The sequence below is a fragment of the Mobula hypostoma genome, chromosome 11 (genome assembly GCF_963921235.1).
Source record: "Mobula hypostoma chromosome 11, sMobHyp1.1, whole genome shotgun sequence".
Classification (NCBI taxonomy): Eukaryota; Metazoa; Chordata; class Chondrichthyes; order Myliobatiformes; family Myliobatidae; genus Mobula; species Mobula hypostoma.
In genome coordinates, this window is record NC_086107.1 from 92,938,741 (window position 1) to 92,958,625 (window position 19,885).

At 45.2% G+C, this 19,885-nt stretch overlaps 1 protein-coding gene across 1 annotated transcript in view; it reads right to left on the reverse strand.

The window, feature by feature from the left end:
• The window catches only part of LOC134353509 (golgin subfamily A member 6-like protein 22), a 52,985-nt gene that overhangs the window by 5,710 nt on the left and 27,390 nt on the right, over nucleotides 1-19,885 (reverse strand). Inside the window, exons 4-6 of the mRNA XM_063061506.1 lie at nucleotides 15,368-15,665; nucleotides 13,685-13,896; nucleotides 9,457-9,482 (exon numbers count right to left, since the gene is read on the reverse strand). Of these exons, the coding sequence (XP_062917576.1) occupies nucleotides 9,457-9,482; nucleotides 13,685-13,896; nucleotides 15,368-15,665 (536 nt within the window). The remainder of the gene's footprint in view (nucleotides 1-9,456; nucleotides 9,483-13,684; nucleotides 13,897-15,367; nucleotides 15,666-19,885) is intronic.

Here is a 19,885-nt window from a genome sequence, read left to right on the forward strand (position 1 = left end):
GGAGGCCTGATTTCTGCAAGTCCACTGGAGGCTGGAGGCTGGGAGCTGGCCTCTGTCCTGGGGTTGAAGGCCTGTCTGCATGTGTGACTGGGAGAGAGGTAAAGGAGTTGTTGTCTTGTTGCTATATCGGCACCAGAAAGTGTGGCAACACTTGGCAGCTGGGCCCAGGTTGTTAACAGTTGTGTTGGTTGTCAAAGCAAACAATGCATTTCACTGTATGTTTCAATGTACATAACAAATGAATGTGAAATCAGAGAGGAAACCATGCTTCCTAACAAAGGGCGTTTTAGATGTCTGGAAGAGAAAGCCTCATCTTGAGAGCAGATGTGGTGGAGTCAGACACATTGGAAGAAGGGAATGGCAGCCTCACAGGAGATAGGGTGGGAAGAGGCGAAGTCTACGTGGTTGAGGGAGTCAGTGAGTTTATAGTAACTATTACTCGATGGTTTATATGCTGAGATGGATACAGCAAGATTTAGAAGAGTAGATAGATAGAGGTATGCCTGATTGAGTGGACAGCCCAAAGACTAAATTAGCCCAGAAATGGCAAATACAAGGGGCAGAATTTTAAAGTGATTATATTAATGTATTGGGGGGGGGGGGGGAGACGTCAGTGGTAAGTTCTATTTTTAAAAACATGAAGAATGGTGGGGGTGTGGAATGCACCATCAAGGGTGGTGGTCGAGGCAAATACTTCAGAAGCATTTAAGAGACTCTTAGGTAGGCACATGGATGATAGGAAAATGGGGGCTATGTAAGAGGAAGGGTTAGAGTGATCTTAGAGGTTAAACGGTCAGCACAACATCATGGACTGAAGGGCCTTTACTGTGCTGTGATGTTCTATGTTGTATGTGCTAAAACGAAGAGAAGTATCAGAAATGGTCCACGCGAGAGCAGGGTGAAACAGAGAAATCTGTTACGTTTCAGACTGGGCTGTTTTCCCGTTGGACGGTAGAATATGTCTGAGGGCCAAATGGGCTCTGCCTGTTCCTACAGAATGATCATCATAAATTCTAAAGGGGGAAGGTGTGCAGCCGGAGGTCATGGTAAATACTGGACTGTAAGTGTTATATTCGAATGCACATGGCATAAGAAACAAAATGGACAATCTTGAATCTCAGCTAAAGATTGGCAAGTATGACGTTGTGGCCACCTCTGAAACTTGGCTAAAGAATGGCTGCCATTAGGAACTGAACGTCCAAGGCTATATGGTTTATCGGAAAGATAAGTTAGTATGCAGAGGGGATGGTTGGCCCTGTGTATAAAAAATAATATTAAATCATCAGAAAGAAATGACATAAGATCAGAAGGAGTAGAGTCTCTATGGGTTGAGTTAAGAAATGGCAAGGCTAAAAGGACCCCAAAGGCAGTTGTAGACAGGCCTCCAAAAAGCAGCCAAGATGTGGATTACAAATTACAGCAGGAGATAGAGAAGGCACATCAGAAGGGCAACGCCATGATAATCGTTGGGGATTTTAACATGAAAGTGGATTGGGAAAACCAGGCCAGTACTGGACCTCACGAGAGAGAAATTGTAGAATGTCTAAGGGAGTGTTTTTAGAACAGCTTGTTGTTGAGCCCACTAGGGGATCGGCTGTGCTGGATTGGGTGTTGTGCAATGATCCGGAGGTGATAAGATACCTTAAGGTTAAGGAACCCTGAGGGAACAGTGATCACAATACGATTGAGTTCACATTGAAATTTGAGGAGAAACTAAATTCCAATGTGTCGGTATTTCAGTGGAATAAAAGAAATTACAATGAGATGAGGGGGGATCCGGCGAAAGTTGAATGGAAAGGGACACTAGAAGGAAGAACAGCACAGCAGCAATGGCTACACTTTCTGCAGGAAATGAGGGAAGTGCAAGAAAGGTATATTGGTGCAGGGGGGAGAGTTTCATATTTTGGGATCATTGGGATCTCTTCTGGGGAAGGTATGACCTATACAAAAAGAACGGGTTAAACTTGAGCCTAAGGGGGACCAATACCCTTGCGGGCAGGTTTACTAGAGCAGTTCAGGAAGGTTTAAACTAATTTGGCAGGTGGATGGGAATGGGAGTGATATGGCTAAGGATGGGGCATCTATACATTTAGGTGCAGTATGTAGTGAGATTGTGAGGAAGGACAGGCAAATGATAGGGCAAAATTGCTGTCAGTGGGATAAGTTGAACTGTAACATGGGGGCAAAAGCAAAAAGGGTGATGAATACAGGACTGAAGTGTTATATTGGAATGCATGCAGTATACAGAATAAGGTAGATGATCTTGTAGCTCAATTAGAGATTTGCAGATACGACGTTGTGGGCATCAATGAGTCATGGCTGAAAGAAGAACAGAATTAGGAGCTTAACACCCAAGGATACACATTGTATCAAAGGAACAGGCAGATGGGGTACCTCTATTGGTAAAAAATTAAATCAAATCCTTAGAAAGAGTGAGTGACATAGGATCAGAAAATGCAGAATCCTTGCGGGTAAAGTTAAGAAACTGCAAGGATAAAACAACCCTGATGGGAGTTATATACAGTCCTCCAAATAGTAGCCAGGATGTTGGCTACAAATTAAATTAGATTATGAGGACACGCAGTCCTCTTTTATTGTCATTTAGTAATGCATGCATTAAGAAATGATACAATATTCCTCTGGTGTGATATCACAGAAACACAGGACAGACCAAGACTGAAAAACTAACAAAAAACACCTAATTATAACATATAGTTACAACAGTGCAACAATACCATAACTTGATGAAGAACAGGCCATGGCACAGTAAAAAAGTTCAAAGTCTCCCGAAAGTCCCACATCTCACGCAGACGGGAGAAGGGAGAAAACTCTCCTTGCCATGCCCGACCACAGTCCGACTCTGAGTCGTCCGAAAACTTCAAGCTCTGATCAGTCCTCCGACACCGAGTACCGAGCACCATCTCTGCCGAATGCTTCGACCTCAGCCTCGGTCACCAGCAGCAGGCAAAGTCGGGGAGTTTGGGGCCTTCCCTCCGGAGATTGTCGATTGCACAGTAGCAGCAGCAGTGAACCTGGCATTTCAGAAATTTCTCCAGATGTTCCTCTGCTTCTCGCGTCTGTCTCCATCAAATCAGAATTGTGCACGGCGTCCTATTTACAAACACGATATCACTTACCAACTAGAGAGCAGGCTATTCTGGACTGGGTTTTGAACAATGAGGAAGGGTTAATTAGCGATCTTGTCGTGAGAGGTCCCTTGGGTAAGAGTGACCATAATATGGTGGAATTCTTCATTAAGATGGAGAGTGACATAGTTAATTCAGAAACAAAGGTTCTGAACTTAAAGAGGGGTAACCTTGAAGGTATGAGACGTGAATTAGCTAAGATAGACTGGCAAATGACACTTAAAGGATTGAGGGTGGATATGCAATGGCAAGCATTTAAAGGTTGCATGGACGAACTACAACAATTGTTCATCCCAGTTTGGCAAAAGAATAAATCAAGGAAGGTAGTGCACCCGTGGCTGACAAGAGAAATTAGGGATAGTATCAATTCCAAAGAAGAAGCATACAAATTAGCCAGAGAAAGTGGCTCACCTGAGGACTGGGAGAAATTCAGAGTTCAGCAGAGGAGGACAAAGGGCTTAATTAGGAAGGGGAGAAAAGATTATGAGAGAAAACTGGCAGGGAACATAAAAACGGACTGTAAAAGCTTTTATAGATATGTAAAAAGGAAAAGACTGGTAAAGACAAATGTAGGTCCCCTGCAGACAGAAACAGGTGAATTGATTATGGGGAGCAAGGACATGGCAGACCAATTGAATAGTTACTTTGGTTCTGTCTTCACTAAGGAGGACATAAATAATCTTCCAGAAATAGTAGGGGACAGAGGGTCCAGTGAGATGGAGGAACTGAGCGAAATACATGTTAGTAGGGAAGTGGTGTTAGGTAAATTGAAGGGATTGAAGGCAGATAAATCCCCAGGGCCAGATGGTCTGCATCCTAGAGTGCTTAAGGAAGTAGCCCAAGAAATAGTGGATGCATTAGTGATAATTTTTCAAAACTCGTTAGATACTGGACTAGTTCCTGAGGATTGGAGGGTGGCTAATGTAACCCCACTTTTTAAAAAAGGAGGGAGAGAGAAACCGGGGATTATAGACCGGTTAGCCTAACGTCGGTGGTGGGGAAACTGCTGGAGTCAGTTATCAAAGATGTGATAACAGCACATTTGGAAAGCGGTGAAATCATCGGACAAAGTCAGCATGGATTTGTGAAAGGAAAATCATGTCTGACGAATCTCATAGAATTTTTTGAGGATGTAACCAGTAGAGTGGATAGGGGAGAACCAGTGGATGTGGTATATTTGGATTTTCAAAAGGCTTTTGACAAGGTCCCACAAAGGAGATTAGTGTGCAAACTTAAAGCACACGGTATTGGGGGTAAGGTATTGATGTGGATGGAGAATTGGTTAGCAGACAGGAAGCAAAGAGTGGGAATAAATGGGACTTTTTCAGAATGGCAGGCGGTGACTAGTGGGGTACCGCAAGGCTCAGTGCTGGGACCCCAGTTGTTTACAATATATATTAATGACTTGGATGAGGGAATTAAATGCAGCATCTCCAAGTTTGCAGATGACACGAAGCTGGGTGGCAGTGTTAGCTGTGAGGAGGATGCTAAGAGGATGCAGAGTGACTTGGATAGGTTGGGTGAGTGGGCAAACTCATGGCAGATGCAATTTAATGTGGATAAATGTGAAGTTATCCACTTTGGTGGCAAAAATAGGAAATCAGATTATTATCTGAATGGTGGCCGATTAGGAAAAGGGGAGGTGCAACGAGACCTGGGTGTCATTGTACACCAGTCATTGAAAGTGGGCATGCAGGTACAGCAGGTGGTGAAAAAGGCGAATGGTACGCTGGCATTTATAGCGAGAGGATTCGAATACAGGAGCAGGGAGGTACTCCTGCAGTTGTACAAGGCCTTGGTGAGACCACACCTGGAGTATTGTGTGCAGTTTTGGTCCCCTAATCTGAGGAAAGACATCCTTGCTATAGAGGGAGTACAAAGAAGGTTCACCAGATTGATTCCTGGGATGGCAGGACTTTCATATGAAGAAAGACTGGATGAACTGGGTTTATACTCGTTGGAATTTAGAAGATTGAGGGGGGATCTGATTGAAACGTATAAAATCCTAAAGGGATTGGACAGGCTAGATGCAGGAAGATTGTTCCCGATGTTGGGGAAGTCCAGAACAAGGGGCCACAGTTTGAGGATAAAGGGGAAGCCTTTTAGGACCGAGATTAGGAAAAACTTCTTCACACAGAGAGTGGTGAATCTGTGGAATTCTCTGCCACAGGAAACAGTTGAGGCCAGTTCATTGGCTATATTTAAGAAGGAGTTAGATATGGCCGTTGTGGCTACGGGGATCAGGGGGTATGGAGGGAAGGCTGGGGTGGGGTTCTGAGTTGGATGATCAGCCATGATCATAATAAACGGCGATGCAGGCTTGAAGGGCTGAATGGCCTACTCCTGCACCTATTTTCTATGTTTCTATGTTTTTATTTCACTGGAGAGCTGCGCGCGCTGCATCGCGCTGCCATCTTCTCCTCCCTCCCTTCACTCTGTCCCTCCTTAAAGAGAGGAGTGACATTTGCGATTTTCCAGTCCTTCAATGGGACTGGAATCTCCCATTACAATGGGAGATAGAAAAGGCACGTCAAAAAGGCAATGTTACGATAGTAATGGGGGATTGTAACCTGGTGGTAGATTGGGAAAATCAGGTTGGTGCTGGATCTCAAGAAAGGGAATTTGTAAAATGCTTATGAGATGGCTTTTTAGGAGCTTCTTGTGGTTGAGCCCACTAGAGGAAAGGCACTTCTGGATTACTTTGTAGATGTTGTATAATGAACCAAATTTGATTAGGGAGCTTAAGGTAAAGGAACCCGAAGCAGATAGTGATCGTAATGTGATTGAATTCATCCTGCAGTTTGAGACAGGAGATGATAAAGTCAAATGTGTCAGTACTACAGTGAAGTAAAGGCATGAGAAAGGAGCTGGCCAAAGTTAACTGGAAGGAAACACCATCAGGGAAGATGACTGAACAGTAATAGCTGGAGTTTTGGGGCCAATTCTGAAGGTAAGAAACATCTCAAAGATGAAGAAACATTCTAAAGGGAGGCTCAGGCAACTGTTGTTGACACGTGATGTCAAAGACAACATATAAGCAAAACAGAGGGCATACAATATAGCAATAATTAGTGGGCAGTTAGAGGATTTGTAAAGTTTTAAAGACCAATGGCAACCAAAGAGCCATAAAGAGCGAACAGATTAAATATGAAGGGAAACTAGCTGATAAAATATAAGAGGACACATATGTTTTTATTCAAATAACTGCATAAAGAGTAAAGGAAAGGCAAGAGTGGATACTGGACCGCTGGAAAATGATGCTGGAGATGTGGTAATGGGGACAAAGAAATGGTGCACAAATTTTGCACCAGCCTTCACTGTGGAAGACACTAACAGTACACCAGAAATGCGAAGAGTGTCACAGGACAGAAGTGAGTGTATCTAAGGAGATGATGCTTGGGAAGCTGGAAGGTCAAGGTAGAAAAGTCACCTGAACCAGATGGACTAACCCAGGGTTCTGAAAGAGGTGGCTGAAGAGATTGTGGAGGCATTAGTAATGAGCTTACAAGGATCACTAAGTTCTGAAATGGTTCTGGAGGACTGGAAAATTGCAAATGTCACTCCTCGCTTTAAGGGGGGGCCGAGCCAAGTTAAGATGGCACTAAACAGCAACTCCTTTGCTTCCATCTTCAGAAATAGCCCTATTTCTACCTTTGATATCTCCTTTTTTTTTCCTTTTCAAGGTTCTTTTGAAGACCCTGACCTGGAGTTACACTCTGACTCTGGATCTTGCGGGAATGAAACCTGCTCTCAGGGCCTCACGACCGGCGCTTTTTGATATCCCAAGGACCTGCCCTGGAAGACTAGCGTGCCTTCAGGGTGCCGGATTTTCGTGGCTCTGGAGACGGGCTGATTCAAGGCCGGTGCCCCTGACACCGCGGGAGAACACGGAACATCGGCAGCAGCGAGTTAGCCGCTGCGGGCTGTGTCCAGAGACCCGAGTCTTTCTGGGGCCAAATCTCCGGGCACAGAGCTCGGAAAAAGCGACGCAACGGACTTTTAACATCATAAATCAGTGAGTTGTTTGTTATGTTTCCCCTCTCACTGCGAAACAGGGACACCTCTTTTTCCTTTATTAGGGAGAGAGAGAATGCCTGTGGTATGTCGAATTACCGGGTGAACGAGTAGTCTTTGGGGTACTGCAAGTCTATGTCTTTATTGATGCTTTGCTGCATGCCTGAATGCTCGGTTGAGGGCGCAAATGCTTTTTGCTGGTGGGGAGGGTGTGCTGTGGCCTTGCTGCTGCTTGTGCCTGGTAGGGAGAGTTGGTGGAGGGACTTCGGGGTTCTAACATTTAACTGTCATTCATTCTTTGGGGCACTCCTCTGTTTTCGTGGATGTTTGCAAAGAAAAGGAATTTCAGGATGTATATTGTATACATTTCTTTGACATTAAATGTACCTACTGACCTACTGAAAAAGCGAGGGAGACAGAAGAAAGCAAATTGTAGGGCAGTTAGCCTGACTTCCATGGTTGGGAAGAAGTTGGAGTCCATTATAAAGAATGAGGTTTCAGGGTACTTGGAGTCACATGATAAAAATCATGGTTTCCTTAAGGCCAAAGTCAGCATGGTTTCCTTAAGGGGAAATCTTTTTGGAATTATTTGAGGAAATAACAAGCACAATAGACAAAGGAGAGTCAGTGGATGTTGTTTACTTGGATTTTCAGAAGGCCTTTGACAATGTGCTGCACATGAGGCTGCATAACAAGAGCCCAAGGTATTACAGGAGAGATACTAACATGGATAGAAGATTGGAGGCTAAGAGTGGCTGCCTTTTCTGTTATATGTCAATGATTTGGATGACGGAATTGATGGCTTTGTGGCCAAGTTTGCGGATGATACAAAGATAGGTGGAGGGGCAGATAGTGTTGAGGAAGTAGGGAATCTACAGGAGGACACAGACAGATTAGGAGAATGAGCAAAGAAGTGATAGATTGAATACAGTGTAGGGAAGTGTATGGCCATGCACTTTGGTAGAAGGAATAAAGATATAGACTATTTTCTAAATGGGGAGAAAATTAAAAATCAAAGGTGCAAAGGGGCTTAGGAATCCTTGTGCAGGATTCCCTAAAGGTTAACTTGCAGGAAGCCAAATGCAATGTTAGCATTCATTTCGAGGGGATTAGAATACAAAAGCAAAAATGTAATTCTGAGGTTTTTTAAGGCATTGGTCAGGCTGCAGTTGGAGTATTGGGAACAGTTTTTGGCCTCTTATCTGAGAAAAGATATGCTGGCATTGGAGAGGTTCCAGAGGAGGGTCACGAGAATGATTCCATGAATTGAAAGGGTTAACAGTTGAGGAGTGTTTGATGGTTCTGGGCCTGTACTTGCTGCAGTTTAGAAGAATGAGTTGGGGGGGGTGGGGGAAGAGGGGGAATCTCATTGAAGCCTACCAAATTTTGAAAGGTCTGGATAGAGCGGATGTCTCGTATAGTGAGTGAGTCCAGAACGGGAGGGTCTCAAGACTAGAGGGATGTCCATTAAGAACAGAGATGAGGAGAAATTTCTTTAGCCAGAGAGTAGTGAATCTGTGGATTTGATTGCCATGGGTGGCTGTGGAGGCGAAAATCACTGAGTATATTTAAAGTGGAGGTTGATAGCTTCTTCATTAGTCGGGGAGTCAAAGATTACAGGGAGAAGGCAGGAGAATGGGGTTGAGAGGGATAATAGATCAGTCATGATGGAATGGCAGAGCAGACTCGATGGGCTGAATGGCCTACTTCTGTTCCTATGTCTTATGGATATTTCATCTATTCGCTGGATGCGGGCGAAGGGGGCCATCCATTAACAAATGTTCCTTCAGCTGCATTTAAAACCTCTCCAGCAATAGGGTGAAAGAACTGCATTGTTAAGATTAAACTCCTACTGTTGATGCATCACGGACACTTGGTTCGATACCTGCTAACGGTGCGAAGAAACAGGGCAAGTGAAGGGTGACATGAGCATCTGTTCGGGCCCCAGTTCTCTCAAGTGCCACAAAGTGCTGGAATTATTCAGTGGGTTTGCAGCACCCACGGAGAAGGAGAGTGATTTGTACTTTCACATAGTTGTCCTTCTGTCTCTTACAGGGCATAAAACAGGTTTAAGATTTAGGGGAAGGAGAGAAAAGAGGAATAGTGGCCAAGACTAGCTGGAAATGGGATGGGTGTCTAGATGTTTACACTGAACCCGCCGGTGGGCAACATGTTTCAATGTCAAACCATCATGGTCAACTCTGACATACCTATTAACGTCCCGGACTCTCCCCTCCCCTTAATCATTCTTACTTTACCCAAACAGCTCGATCTCCGTGCCAACCAAACATCATACCTCGAGTTTTCTTCTTTCTCTTAGGCCTGTTGGATAAAGTATGATGGCAGTTAGCGGGAAAGCGAATTGTGACAATGGCGCACATGCAGTGATTTGTATCACACTGTAACCATCGCGATCAAGGCGAAAGTCCAAAGCTCAAAGTAAAACTTATTACATACACGCCACCACATACTACCCCAAGAGTCTTATTGCTGCGGGCATACTCAGCAAATCTATAGAATGGTAACTGTAAACAGGATCAACGAAAGAGCAAGAACATAGAAGATAACAAACTGTGCAAATACAAATATAAATAAATAGCAATAAATAACGAGAGCATGTAATAACAAGATAAAGAGTCCTTAAAGTGAGATCATTGGTTGAGAGGGTATTTCAATAGATGAGTGTAGTTATCTTCTTTTGTTCAAGAGCCTGATATTTGCGGGATAGTGACTGCTCTTGAACCTGGTGGTGTGAGTCCTGAGGCTCTTGTACCTTCTACCTGAAGGCAGCAGTGAGAAAAGAGGATGGCCTGGGGGGTGCTGACGACCTTTGATGATGCTTTCCTACGACAGCACTTCATGTAGATGTGAAGTAGGGGGAGCCAGAGGGAGGGCTGGAGACAATCTCAAAGTTCAAAGTAAATTATCAAAGGACACATATGTGTGGCGGGGTGGCGCTGTGTCTCTACCAAAGGAGGTGTAAGGCACGCCTTCCCTCCACTAGCTTTCAGGTCACCCTTGGGCAAGGTGTAGCACCTGCTTAGCCCCACAATTAGGGTCACATAAAGCCATGGGAGTAGGTGGTGGATGGTCGGATGAGCAGCTGGTGCATATCACAAGTCCTGTTTATGCGACCACTGACGCCGGGCAGACAATCTCTGAAGAGCATTGATAATGGCTGGGGTCACCCATCTTGTAAAGACACTTCCCAGAGGAAGGCAATAGGGGCAAGACACTTCTGTTGAAAAATCTTGCAGGAACAATCACGGTCATGGAAAGACAATGATCGCCTACGTCACATGATACGGCACATAACGATGATGACACGTATGTCTTTTGCACATTGGTCATCATATACCATACAACCCTGAGATTAATTTTCTTGCGGGCATTCACAGAACAAAAAAAAACAATCGAATCAATGAAAAACTACACACAAAGACTGACAACCAATGTGCAAAAGACAAACTGCAAGTACAAAAAAAATAAAATAATAATAATAAAAATATAAAATAATACCAAGGAAATTAATTGTAAAGCCTTGAAGCTGAGTCCATAGGAATCAGATGAGAGTTGAGATGATTACACGATTGATCTACTGAATATTGGTCGATTCCAACAGCGCACAAGGAAATTTTGCAGCTTTTTCCACCCTTGGAAACTCTTCCAAGAGCTTTCTGACTGGAGCCAACCCTTCTACCATCACCCATTTCCCTACGCCCTCAACTCTAATCCATTGACATTCAGTAGCCACTTTATTAGGTTCCTCCTGTACCCACTTTATTAGAACCTCCTCTACCCAATAAAGCGGCCACTGAGCATAAGTTTGTGGTCTTCTGCTGCTGTAGCCCCTCCACTTCAAGATTCAGAGATGCTTTTCTGCACACCACTGTTGTAACACATGGCTATTTGAGTTAATGTTGTCTTCCTGTTAGCTTGAACCAGTCTGGCCATTCTCCTCTGATCCCTCTCATTAACAGGGCTTTTATGCCCACAGAACTGCCGCTCACTGGAGCATTAACTGTAAACTCTAGAGCAGGGGTTCCTAACCTTTTTTATGCCATGGACCAATACCGAGAGGTCTGTGGGCCCCAGGTTGAGAAGCCCTGCACTAGAGTTGTGAGCTGTTGTGTGTGAGAATCCCAGGGATTCAGCAGTTTCTGCTATACTCAAACCATCAACAATCATTCCAAGGTCAAAGTCACGAATATCATAGATCTTCCCCATTCTGACGTTTGGTCTGAACAACAACTGAACCTCTTGACCATGTCTGCATGCTGTTAAGCGTTGAGTTGCTGCCACGTGATTGGCGGATTAGATTAGCAGGAGGTGTACAGGTGCTCCTAATAAAGTGGTCACTGAGTATATGTTTCTAATCCATTCTCCAACTGTCCTCTATTATCCTCTGCATTTTGCAGTTCTCCACAAGTCTTCCCGGTAAATGAATTCCTCTTCAATTTCCCTGCTGCTTCTTTTGGCAATTCTCTTTGTGAAGTTGCCTCTGGCCAGTAGCTCTCACACGGTCCCCAGCCCTGCCCTAGCATCCTGAACCCATAGAACATCAGCATTGCTCCCACAATCCTAACCCATGCGAATCCTGTCTCCGTCACCCCACCCTCACCACCATCCACAGCCTCTCTCCCTCCCACCGTCCTTCGCCTTTTCAAATGGAACCGTTTACTATTAGTAAGAAAAAACCATCCTGTGGAGTTTAGAATTTAAAAAAAATATATAAAATATGCTCGAAACACTCAGCAAATCAAGCACCGTCTGTGGAGGAAGAAGCTGAGGTAATATTTCATCTACCTGAAATGTTAACTCATTTTTTTCCTCTCTTGTATCACTTATGAGGTTAGGTTGAGCGAGCTAGGGCTTTTCTCATTGAAGTGAAGGAGGCGTTGATTGTGGACAGCCAGAGAATCTTTCCCAGAGCAGCAAATGGCTAATACTGGAGTATTAATACATAAAGGTACTTTTAAGGTGAACAGAGGACAGTTTAGGGGAATGTCAAAATTGTAAAATTATTGATTTTTTTTTACACACACACTCACAGATCATGCTTGATCGTACTGCAGGGGGTTAGTCGTAGAGGCAGATCCAATAGGGATTCTTAAGAGGCTCTTAGACAGATACAGTCCATGGATATAAGAACAATAGAGAGTAATGGGCCAGCCAGGAGAGACAAATTAGATTAATGGTGGAATAGGTCAACAGAACATTATGGCCAAAGGACCTGTACTATATTTAAAAAACTGCGTTTGCGTAGAGCCTTTTAGAATCACTGAAGTACTTTTGCAATGCTGTATTGTAGGAAAAAGATTGTCAATTTGTACGCAGTCAGGCCCATATGGACAGCAATATTGGCCAGTGATTTGATTTTACCAATATTAATTCAAGGTTAACCATTCTGAAGGTTATCTGCACAACTCTTAAAACTGTTAGATGGATAGAGTGGAAACAAGCCCTTCACTTCATTGAGTTGATACTGACCATCAAATAGCCAGTTACAACAATCCTAGCTGATTCCATTTCTACCGAGCAACGTGGCCGTGCTACGTTGGTGACACTTGTGGGCTCCCCCCAGCACACCTTTCGGTTGTGTTGGTTGTTAACGCAAAGAGCACATTTCACTGTACTTTTCCACGTATTAATCCAAATTTGAATTGCAATGTCCGACTGCTGTTTGGGGTGTGGGAGGAAACCGGAGCACCCAGGGGAAACCCATGCGGTCGCGGGGTGAGTGTGCAAACTCCACACAGACAGTGCTGGACGTTGGAATTGATCCCGGAGCTCGGAAGCAGGGATTTACTCACTGCGCCGCTGTGGCGTAGAGGTGCGGCTTACTTGCCAGTCGGAAGCCGCTTTCGTGGATCGGTTAGTTTAAAAGCCGCAGGCGCCCTTCCCATTGTTGGCTTGCGCGCCACAGCACCTGGCGTCCAGTTTCAAACACCCCGGGTATAAAGAGTAACACACGTGCGAGAGGCTCACACTCTCTTTCCTTTTGTTCTCAGGGGGCGCCTCGCAGAACCGTCAGGAAGGTATGCTCCGCACGCACTTTTAACTAAGTGTCTATTGAATATTTAATTCTGTAGTTTGTGTAACTTGGAGGGACTTAAATGGTTGGTCAATTTTTTAAAACTATTTTAAAATAAATGATTAATATGCTTATTTGTAGTCAGTGTTTTCGGTCTCACTCACCAAACCTGTGAACCTGCTTCCACGTTACAGCCACGCAAATTTGGTCTGGCTGGGATTAATGGAGACCTTCTCAGCAGAGGCAGAGACGGTAGCCCTAGTCCATTCTATTGAATAACACTTCCCTCCGAGAGAGGAGATGGAATTTTGTTTCGATTCCACATCTACACCTTCTCTCCCTCCGTACCACAGTGATGTTGGACTTTCTCTGAGTAAGAGCCCAACTCCACCCACCCTGATCTATCACCCTACTCACTGCTGACCACACACACACACACACACACACACACACACACAAAACCTACAGCACCCAGAAGGGGGATACCTACGGTTCGATGGGAGGCCAGGGCTCCTGCTCCTGGCTGAAATCTGGAGTGCTCTCAGCCTCCTCCGCTTTGCCGGAGTCGCTCTTCCGGCTCCTGCTCCGGGTCCTTGTGCTGCAGTCTTCGGGCTTCTCGCTCATCTCGCTCTTCCTGCTCTTCCTGCTCTTGTCACTCTTCCCGCTGCCTGGGCGATTGGTCTCGTAGTACTCCCGCATGGCCTGGCGCAAGGAGGTGGGGTGGGGAAAGAGGGAGATCATTAGTTCAACATTACCGAGAGGTAGCAGCAGGGGTTAAGTCGGGTCGCCCCATTATAGGAAGGGTGTGGGCGCTTTGGAGACGGTACAGAAGAATCCCCTCGGAATGCAGCCCGCATTGGAGGGGCCACTTCCGATTGACCGATCAGGAAGACCACATGCGAACTAAGAGACAAGGCCACCAGGAGCAGATGTTATTCCCTTAAAATGCTGCAACTCAGCATCGTACCCCACAAATCCACAACACTGTTGTCCACGTTCATGGGCAAAGTAAGGGGAAAGTATGCAGTTAATGGCAAGACCTTCAGGAGCACTGAGGTACAGAGAGATCTTGATGCCCAAGTCTGTAGCTCCCCTGAAAGTAGCTATAATTGAGAACAGAGATAACGGTGGCGTTCGCATCCTTGCCTTTATTGATCAAAGCACCGAGTACAAGAGGAAAGATGTTATGTTGCATCTGTTAGATCACGTTTATTACTTTCTGTTGTTCTGGTTGTCCCACGACAAGAAGAATGTGGGGGCTTTGGAGAGGGTGCAGAGGATCATCTCCAGAGTGCCTTTGGGTCAGTACCTGCTGGAGTTTAGAAGAATGAGAGGGAATCTCATTTGAACCTACCAAATATTGGAAGGCTCAGATACAGTGGATGGAAAGAGGATATTTCCAATAGGGGTAGAGTTGAGAAACAAAGGGCACAGCCTTAGAATACAAGGGCATCTTTCTAGAACAGAGGTGAGGAGGAATTTCTTAAAGGGTGGTGAATCTGGAGAATTCTTTGCCGCACGAAACGAGGTCAACGGTGTATTTAAGGCAGAGGTTGGAAGATTCTTTACTGGTAAGGGGCTTGAGCATTACTTGGATTAGAGAGCATGTCTTATAGGATGAACAAACTGGGGCAAAAGAAGACAAGAGGTGACTTGATAGAGGTGTACATGATGATTGGAGGCATTGATCGATTGGATAGCCAGAGACTTTTCCCCCCAGGGTGGAAATGGATAATACAGGAGAATGTAATCTTAAGAAGATCGGAGGAAAGTTTAGGAAGTTTGTCGGAGGTATTTTTTTTTGCACACAGAGAATGTTGGGTGTGTGGAATGTGTTGCAAAGGGTGGTTGTAGAGACAGATACCTTAGGGAGATTTAAGAGACTCTTAGATAGGCAAATAGATGAAAGAAAAACAGAGGGGTTTGTGGGAGGGAAGGATTAAAAGTCAGCACAACACTGTGGGCTGAATGGCCTGTACTGTGCTGTAGTGCTCCATGCTGTATATTACAGTGAGAAGGTGGGGAAATGGGATTGACAGAATCAGCCAGGGTGGTCAGACTTGATGGGCCAAATGACCTAATTCTGCTCCTATATCTTATTGTCTAAAGGTCTGACCTTAAACAGTGATGCCGTAACCCCGCTGTCTCCCTTTGAAAGAGAGACTGAACCTACCGGTGACATGGCAGGTTCTTCCAGTTGCCAGTCAGAGAGCTCGGTGGCCAAGGTCTCAACGCTCGTCTGCTCCAGGATACACTCGATCTCAGGAGTGATGGCTTCGTAGCCGTACACGTTCTCCGGATTGTTGTGGAGGAGGGTCACAAGTTTCATCCAGCGCTCAAAAACCTCGTTCTCACAGTCCGGGTGGACGTACAGCTGGAGGTAAAAGGCGCGGCCATTGGCAAGTTTCAACCGTAGCTGCCGGTTGTAGACGTCGTGGATCGAAATGTTCACGAAGCAGAGAGGGAAAAGCCTGTCAGAGAAATGGAGAGTGAACCAGCAGTCAGCGACCTCCACGTGGAAAGGAAAGGAGAGCAGACATCAACCATCACCGAGCAAACAATGGCACAGATACAACACAGTGACCAGCAGAATACAGATAGGGAGAGGCAAAGAGGGAGGAACCAAAAGAAAACAGGTGGGGAGGGAAATGGGGAGGAGAGGGAGGGATTGGGGATAGGGAGGGGGTGGAAAGAGAGGGGTGGGTGGTGAGGGGGAGGGGCGGTGAGAGGGGTGTGGGCGCGGTGTGAAGTTCCGATTAAAGAAACCTTGATCTGAGCAAATGCTGTGTAAATGTTGTTCCTGCACAATTGTCGGTCGGTAGGAAATAACTTTCTCCTGATCCCACCATCCTGAACAGCTGACACGACATTCCCAAGTTAAACAACATGGCGTCTTATCTCGAGCCAAAGCCAAAACGTTCTACCAGCAGGACACACTGCTGAAAACAAATACCTACAGCAGAGCAGTATAAATCTTAACCAGGGCGTTATATTTGTCTCATGCTTACTCTCTGAAGAAGTTCAACACCGTGTACGGGTGTTCTAAATGCAGGCTGCGTAACTTGGCCCACGATTTTGTGCTGAACAAATTGAGCTAAAGAAATTACAGAGTTGTGGATTCAGCTCAGCATGCCACGAGAAGCAGCCTTCCCTCCACAGACTCTGTCTGTCTCGTTGCCTCAGTAAAAGCCGTCAGCATAATCAAACGCCCTACCCACCCACCCCAAACATCCTCTCTTCTCCCCTCTCCCATCCGGGAGGAAGTATGAAAGTTTGAAAGCGTGAACCACCGAGCTCAAGGACAGTTTCTATCCCACTGTTACCAGACTCCTGGACGATAAGATGGACTCCTGACCTCACAATGTACCTCATATCATCTTGCACTTTATTGTTTACCTGCACTGAACTCTTTCTGTAGCCGTTGCACTTTATTCTGCATTGTTACTTTGTTCTACCTCAATGCACTGTGTAGTAACGATCTGTATGAACTGAATGCAAACAAAAAATCACTGCGTCTCAGTTGATGATAAACCAATATCAATACCCAATTCCTGCTGTCTACACATGGTCAATATCCCTCTGCACGTGCCTATCTCCAAGAACATTTTAACTGTCTCTGTGATATCTGCCTCCACCAGTGTATTCAAGGCACCCACCACTCCCTGTGTCTTGCCCCACACATCTCCTTTGAAACCCACCCCCCTTTGAGGTCCTCCTTTGGTTGCAGTTGACCACGGATATCGCCTCTGAGCTTATTCCCGTTACTTTCTCCGGCTATAACATTCTGAAGGAACCTACGCCCACCCCCTCACCTTAAATTGATGCACTCTAGAATTAGATATTCCAACCCTGGGAAAACCTCAGGGAAAGGGCAATAAATCCTCACTTGCCAATTACACAGATCATAAGAAAATATTAAAAGAATCGAGTCTTAAAGTTGGACTAAAATACTGCAACATATCTGTGAAATATCAACGGGAACACACACCGAATAATTGATAGGTCACATGTCCCTGCCTTTGATGGTACCACAACAACCTCATTTTACATAGCACCTGTAGAAAATCCTGCCACAGGATTATGGACTAGAGGGAACAGCCTCGGAATAGAAGGACTTCCCATTAGAACAGAGATGAGGAGGAATTTCTTCAGCCAGAGGGAGGTGAATCTGTGGAATTCGTTGCCATGGACAAGTCATTGGGTATATTGAAAGCAGAGGTCAATAGGTTCTTGATTAGTAAGGGTTAAGCAGAGAAAGCAGGAGAATGGGGGTGGGGGGGGGAATAATAAGTCAGCCATGATTGAATGGCGGAGTAGACTTGATCGGCCGAATGGCCTAATTCTGCTCCCATGTCTTATGATCTTATAAAATGTTGGAGGAACTCAGCAGATCAGGCAGAAACTGGGAAGGGAAATGAACTTCCCAGGAATTAGGTATCGATGATTATAGTTTATCAATACCAGGGAAGGCTGTGACCCTTCATCAAGACTTGCAGAGGCTTCCTTCCACAGAGGCAGATGGACTGCAAGGTACTTTCCACATTGAATGTTAATACAACAGCAGGCGGATTGGTTAGTCACATGCATACAAATACATATTGATGTAATTGCAGTCATTATTAACGGCCGGTGTCAAGAGGCAACTATTTTATTTAATTTTATTGAGAATTAGTGCAGAATAGGCTCTACAGCTGTGACAAGCAGCAACCCTCAATTTAATCCATGCCTAATCATGGACAATTTACAATGACCAATTAACCTACTGGCCGCTATGTCTTTGGACTGTGGGAGGAAACCAGAGCACCCAGAGGAAACCCATGTGGTCACGAGAATATACAAACTCCTTATAGACAGTGGCAGGAACTGAACCAGGGTTGCTGGTACCGTAAAGTGTTGTGCTAACCACTATGCTACTGTACCAATGGTTTTGGGTCAAGAACGGTGGGGCGACAGAAGAGGAGGATACGTAAGAGGGATGAGCAATGGGAAGTCTTCGGAGAGTTGTTAGAGGCTGCCGAGAGTTGGACAGGGAAGGAGGAGGGGAGATGAAACACAACGGCAAGAACTGAGAGCTCAGTAAATCAGAGCCATAGGAAGCAGAGAGTAAGAGGACCTGGAATAAGCAGGGTATAGGAGGGACCCAAGCTCTTATTTTATTAAACTCTTCATTCTGAATCGGCAAGTATGACAATCCTGAACAGTAATCACCCTCTCCTCAGCCTGCATCATCCCTCACCCTCCCTTCCCATTTTAGAGTGTTTTCTGGTTTGACATTTGAGGCTTCACGTCTTGTCACAGTTCATTGCTGCCACCATGTGGTTGATTTGCACAGTGCAGCCAGGAGAGGATTAACAGAGAGTTACACCTGTGAGTTCAGCCTAACATTGTGGGCTGAAGGGCCTGTCCTGTTCTGTACTGTTTTATCTTCCAAGTGTTAACGTATTTGCCTTGACCACATTCTCTGACAGCTATACAGAGCACCCACTGTATAAAAAAAAGTTGCCTCTCAAGTTCCCTCTCACCTTAATTCCATCTCCTCTAGTTTTTGATTCTCCCTTGTTGGGAAACACACTGCGTATCCAGGCTCCTCACAACTTTATACACCTCTGTAGGATCACCCTTCAGTTTCCTAGCCTGTCTCTATAACCCATTCCCTTGAGTCCTAGCAACATCCTTGTAAATCTTTTCTGCATCCTTCCTACAGCAGGTGACCCAAGCAGGGCCACACCACCTCCTTTAGACAGAGGCCGGTGAATCTGTGGAATTCATTGGCTTAGATGGCTGTGGAGGCCAAATCATTCAAAGTGGAGGTTGATGGGTTTGTGATTAGTTCTCTCAGTTAGGCACAAGGATAATGGAAAAATGGAGGGCTGTGTTGAGGGATATTAGAGGAGGTTAAAAGGTCAGCACATTATGTCCCCCCCCCACCCACCATGGCATGAATGAAGTCACCAGAGAGAAGTACAGGTAGATATGAGGCAGACTCTGTATTTGACAAAGTATCACAAATAAACTGATAGCCTTTGGAGTCACAAGAGAGAAATAGAGAGAAAGAGAGAGCCCCTTTCGGAGCAAGAGGTCTGCCTGGCCTAACTTTACATGATATTTTATATGCTAAAGGTCAAAGGATTCAGGCTAAAGTTTAAAGGACAATTCCATATTTACAATGCTTCCTTTGAATTGCATGTAATAGTTTCAAATGCCTGGATCTTCCCACCATCACACCGCCCTGTTCGCACCTGTATTACAGACATCCAAGTACTTTCAAGTAATGAATCTAAATCAGCATTGTCTGTTCTTCTCAATTAACCTGCTACATGGTTCTTAGGAACCCATTGTTCAGAACTGCATTTTAGATTTCATCCACAATTCCTATTTGAATCTGAAGGCTAGTAGCTGATATCAGTAGAATATATTTGCTATATGTGCTAGCCCCAAACATCGCCCTAGTGGGACCTGTACTTTGCTGTAGTATTCTGTGTTCTACCGAGTCCAAATGGTTAGTTGTTGGTCAGTCAGACCCAACAGGCTGCAGGGCCTGTTTCCCTGCTGTGTGGCTCGTTGATTACCATGGCGATGACAGGAGCACCTCGGAGGCTGGCTATCCAGGAACAGCAGTTCACCACCATGGCGATGACAGGGGCACCTCGGAGGCTGGCTATCCAGCAGTTCACCACCATGGCGATGACAG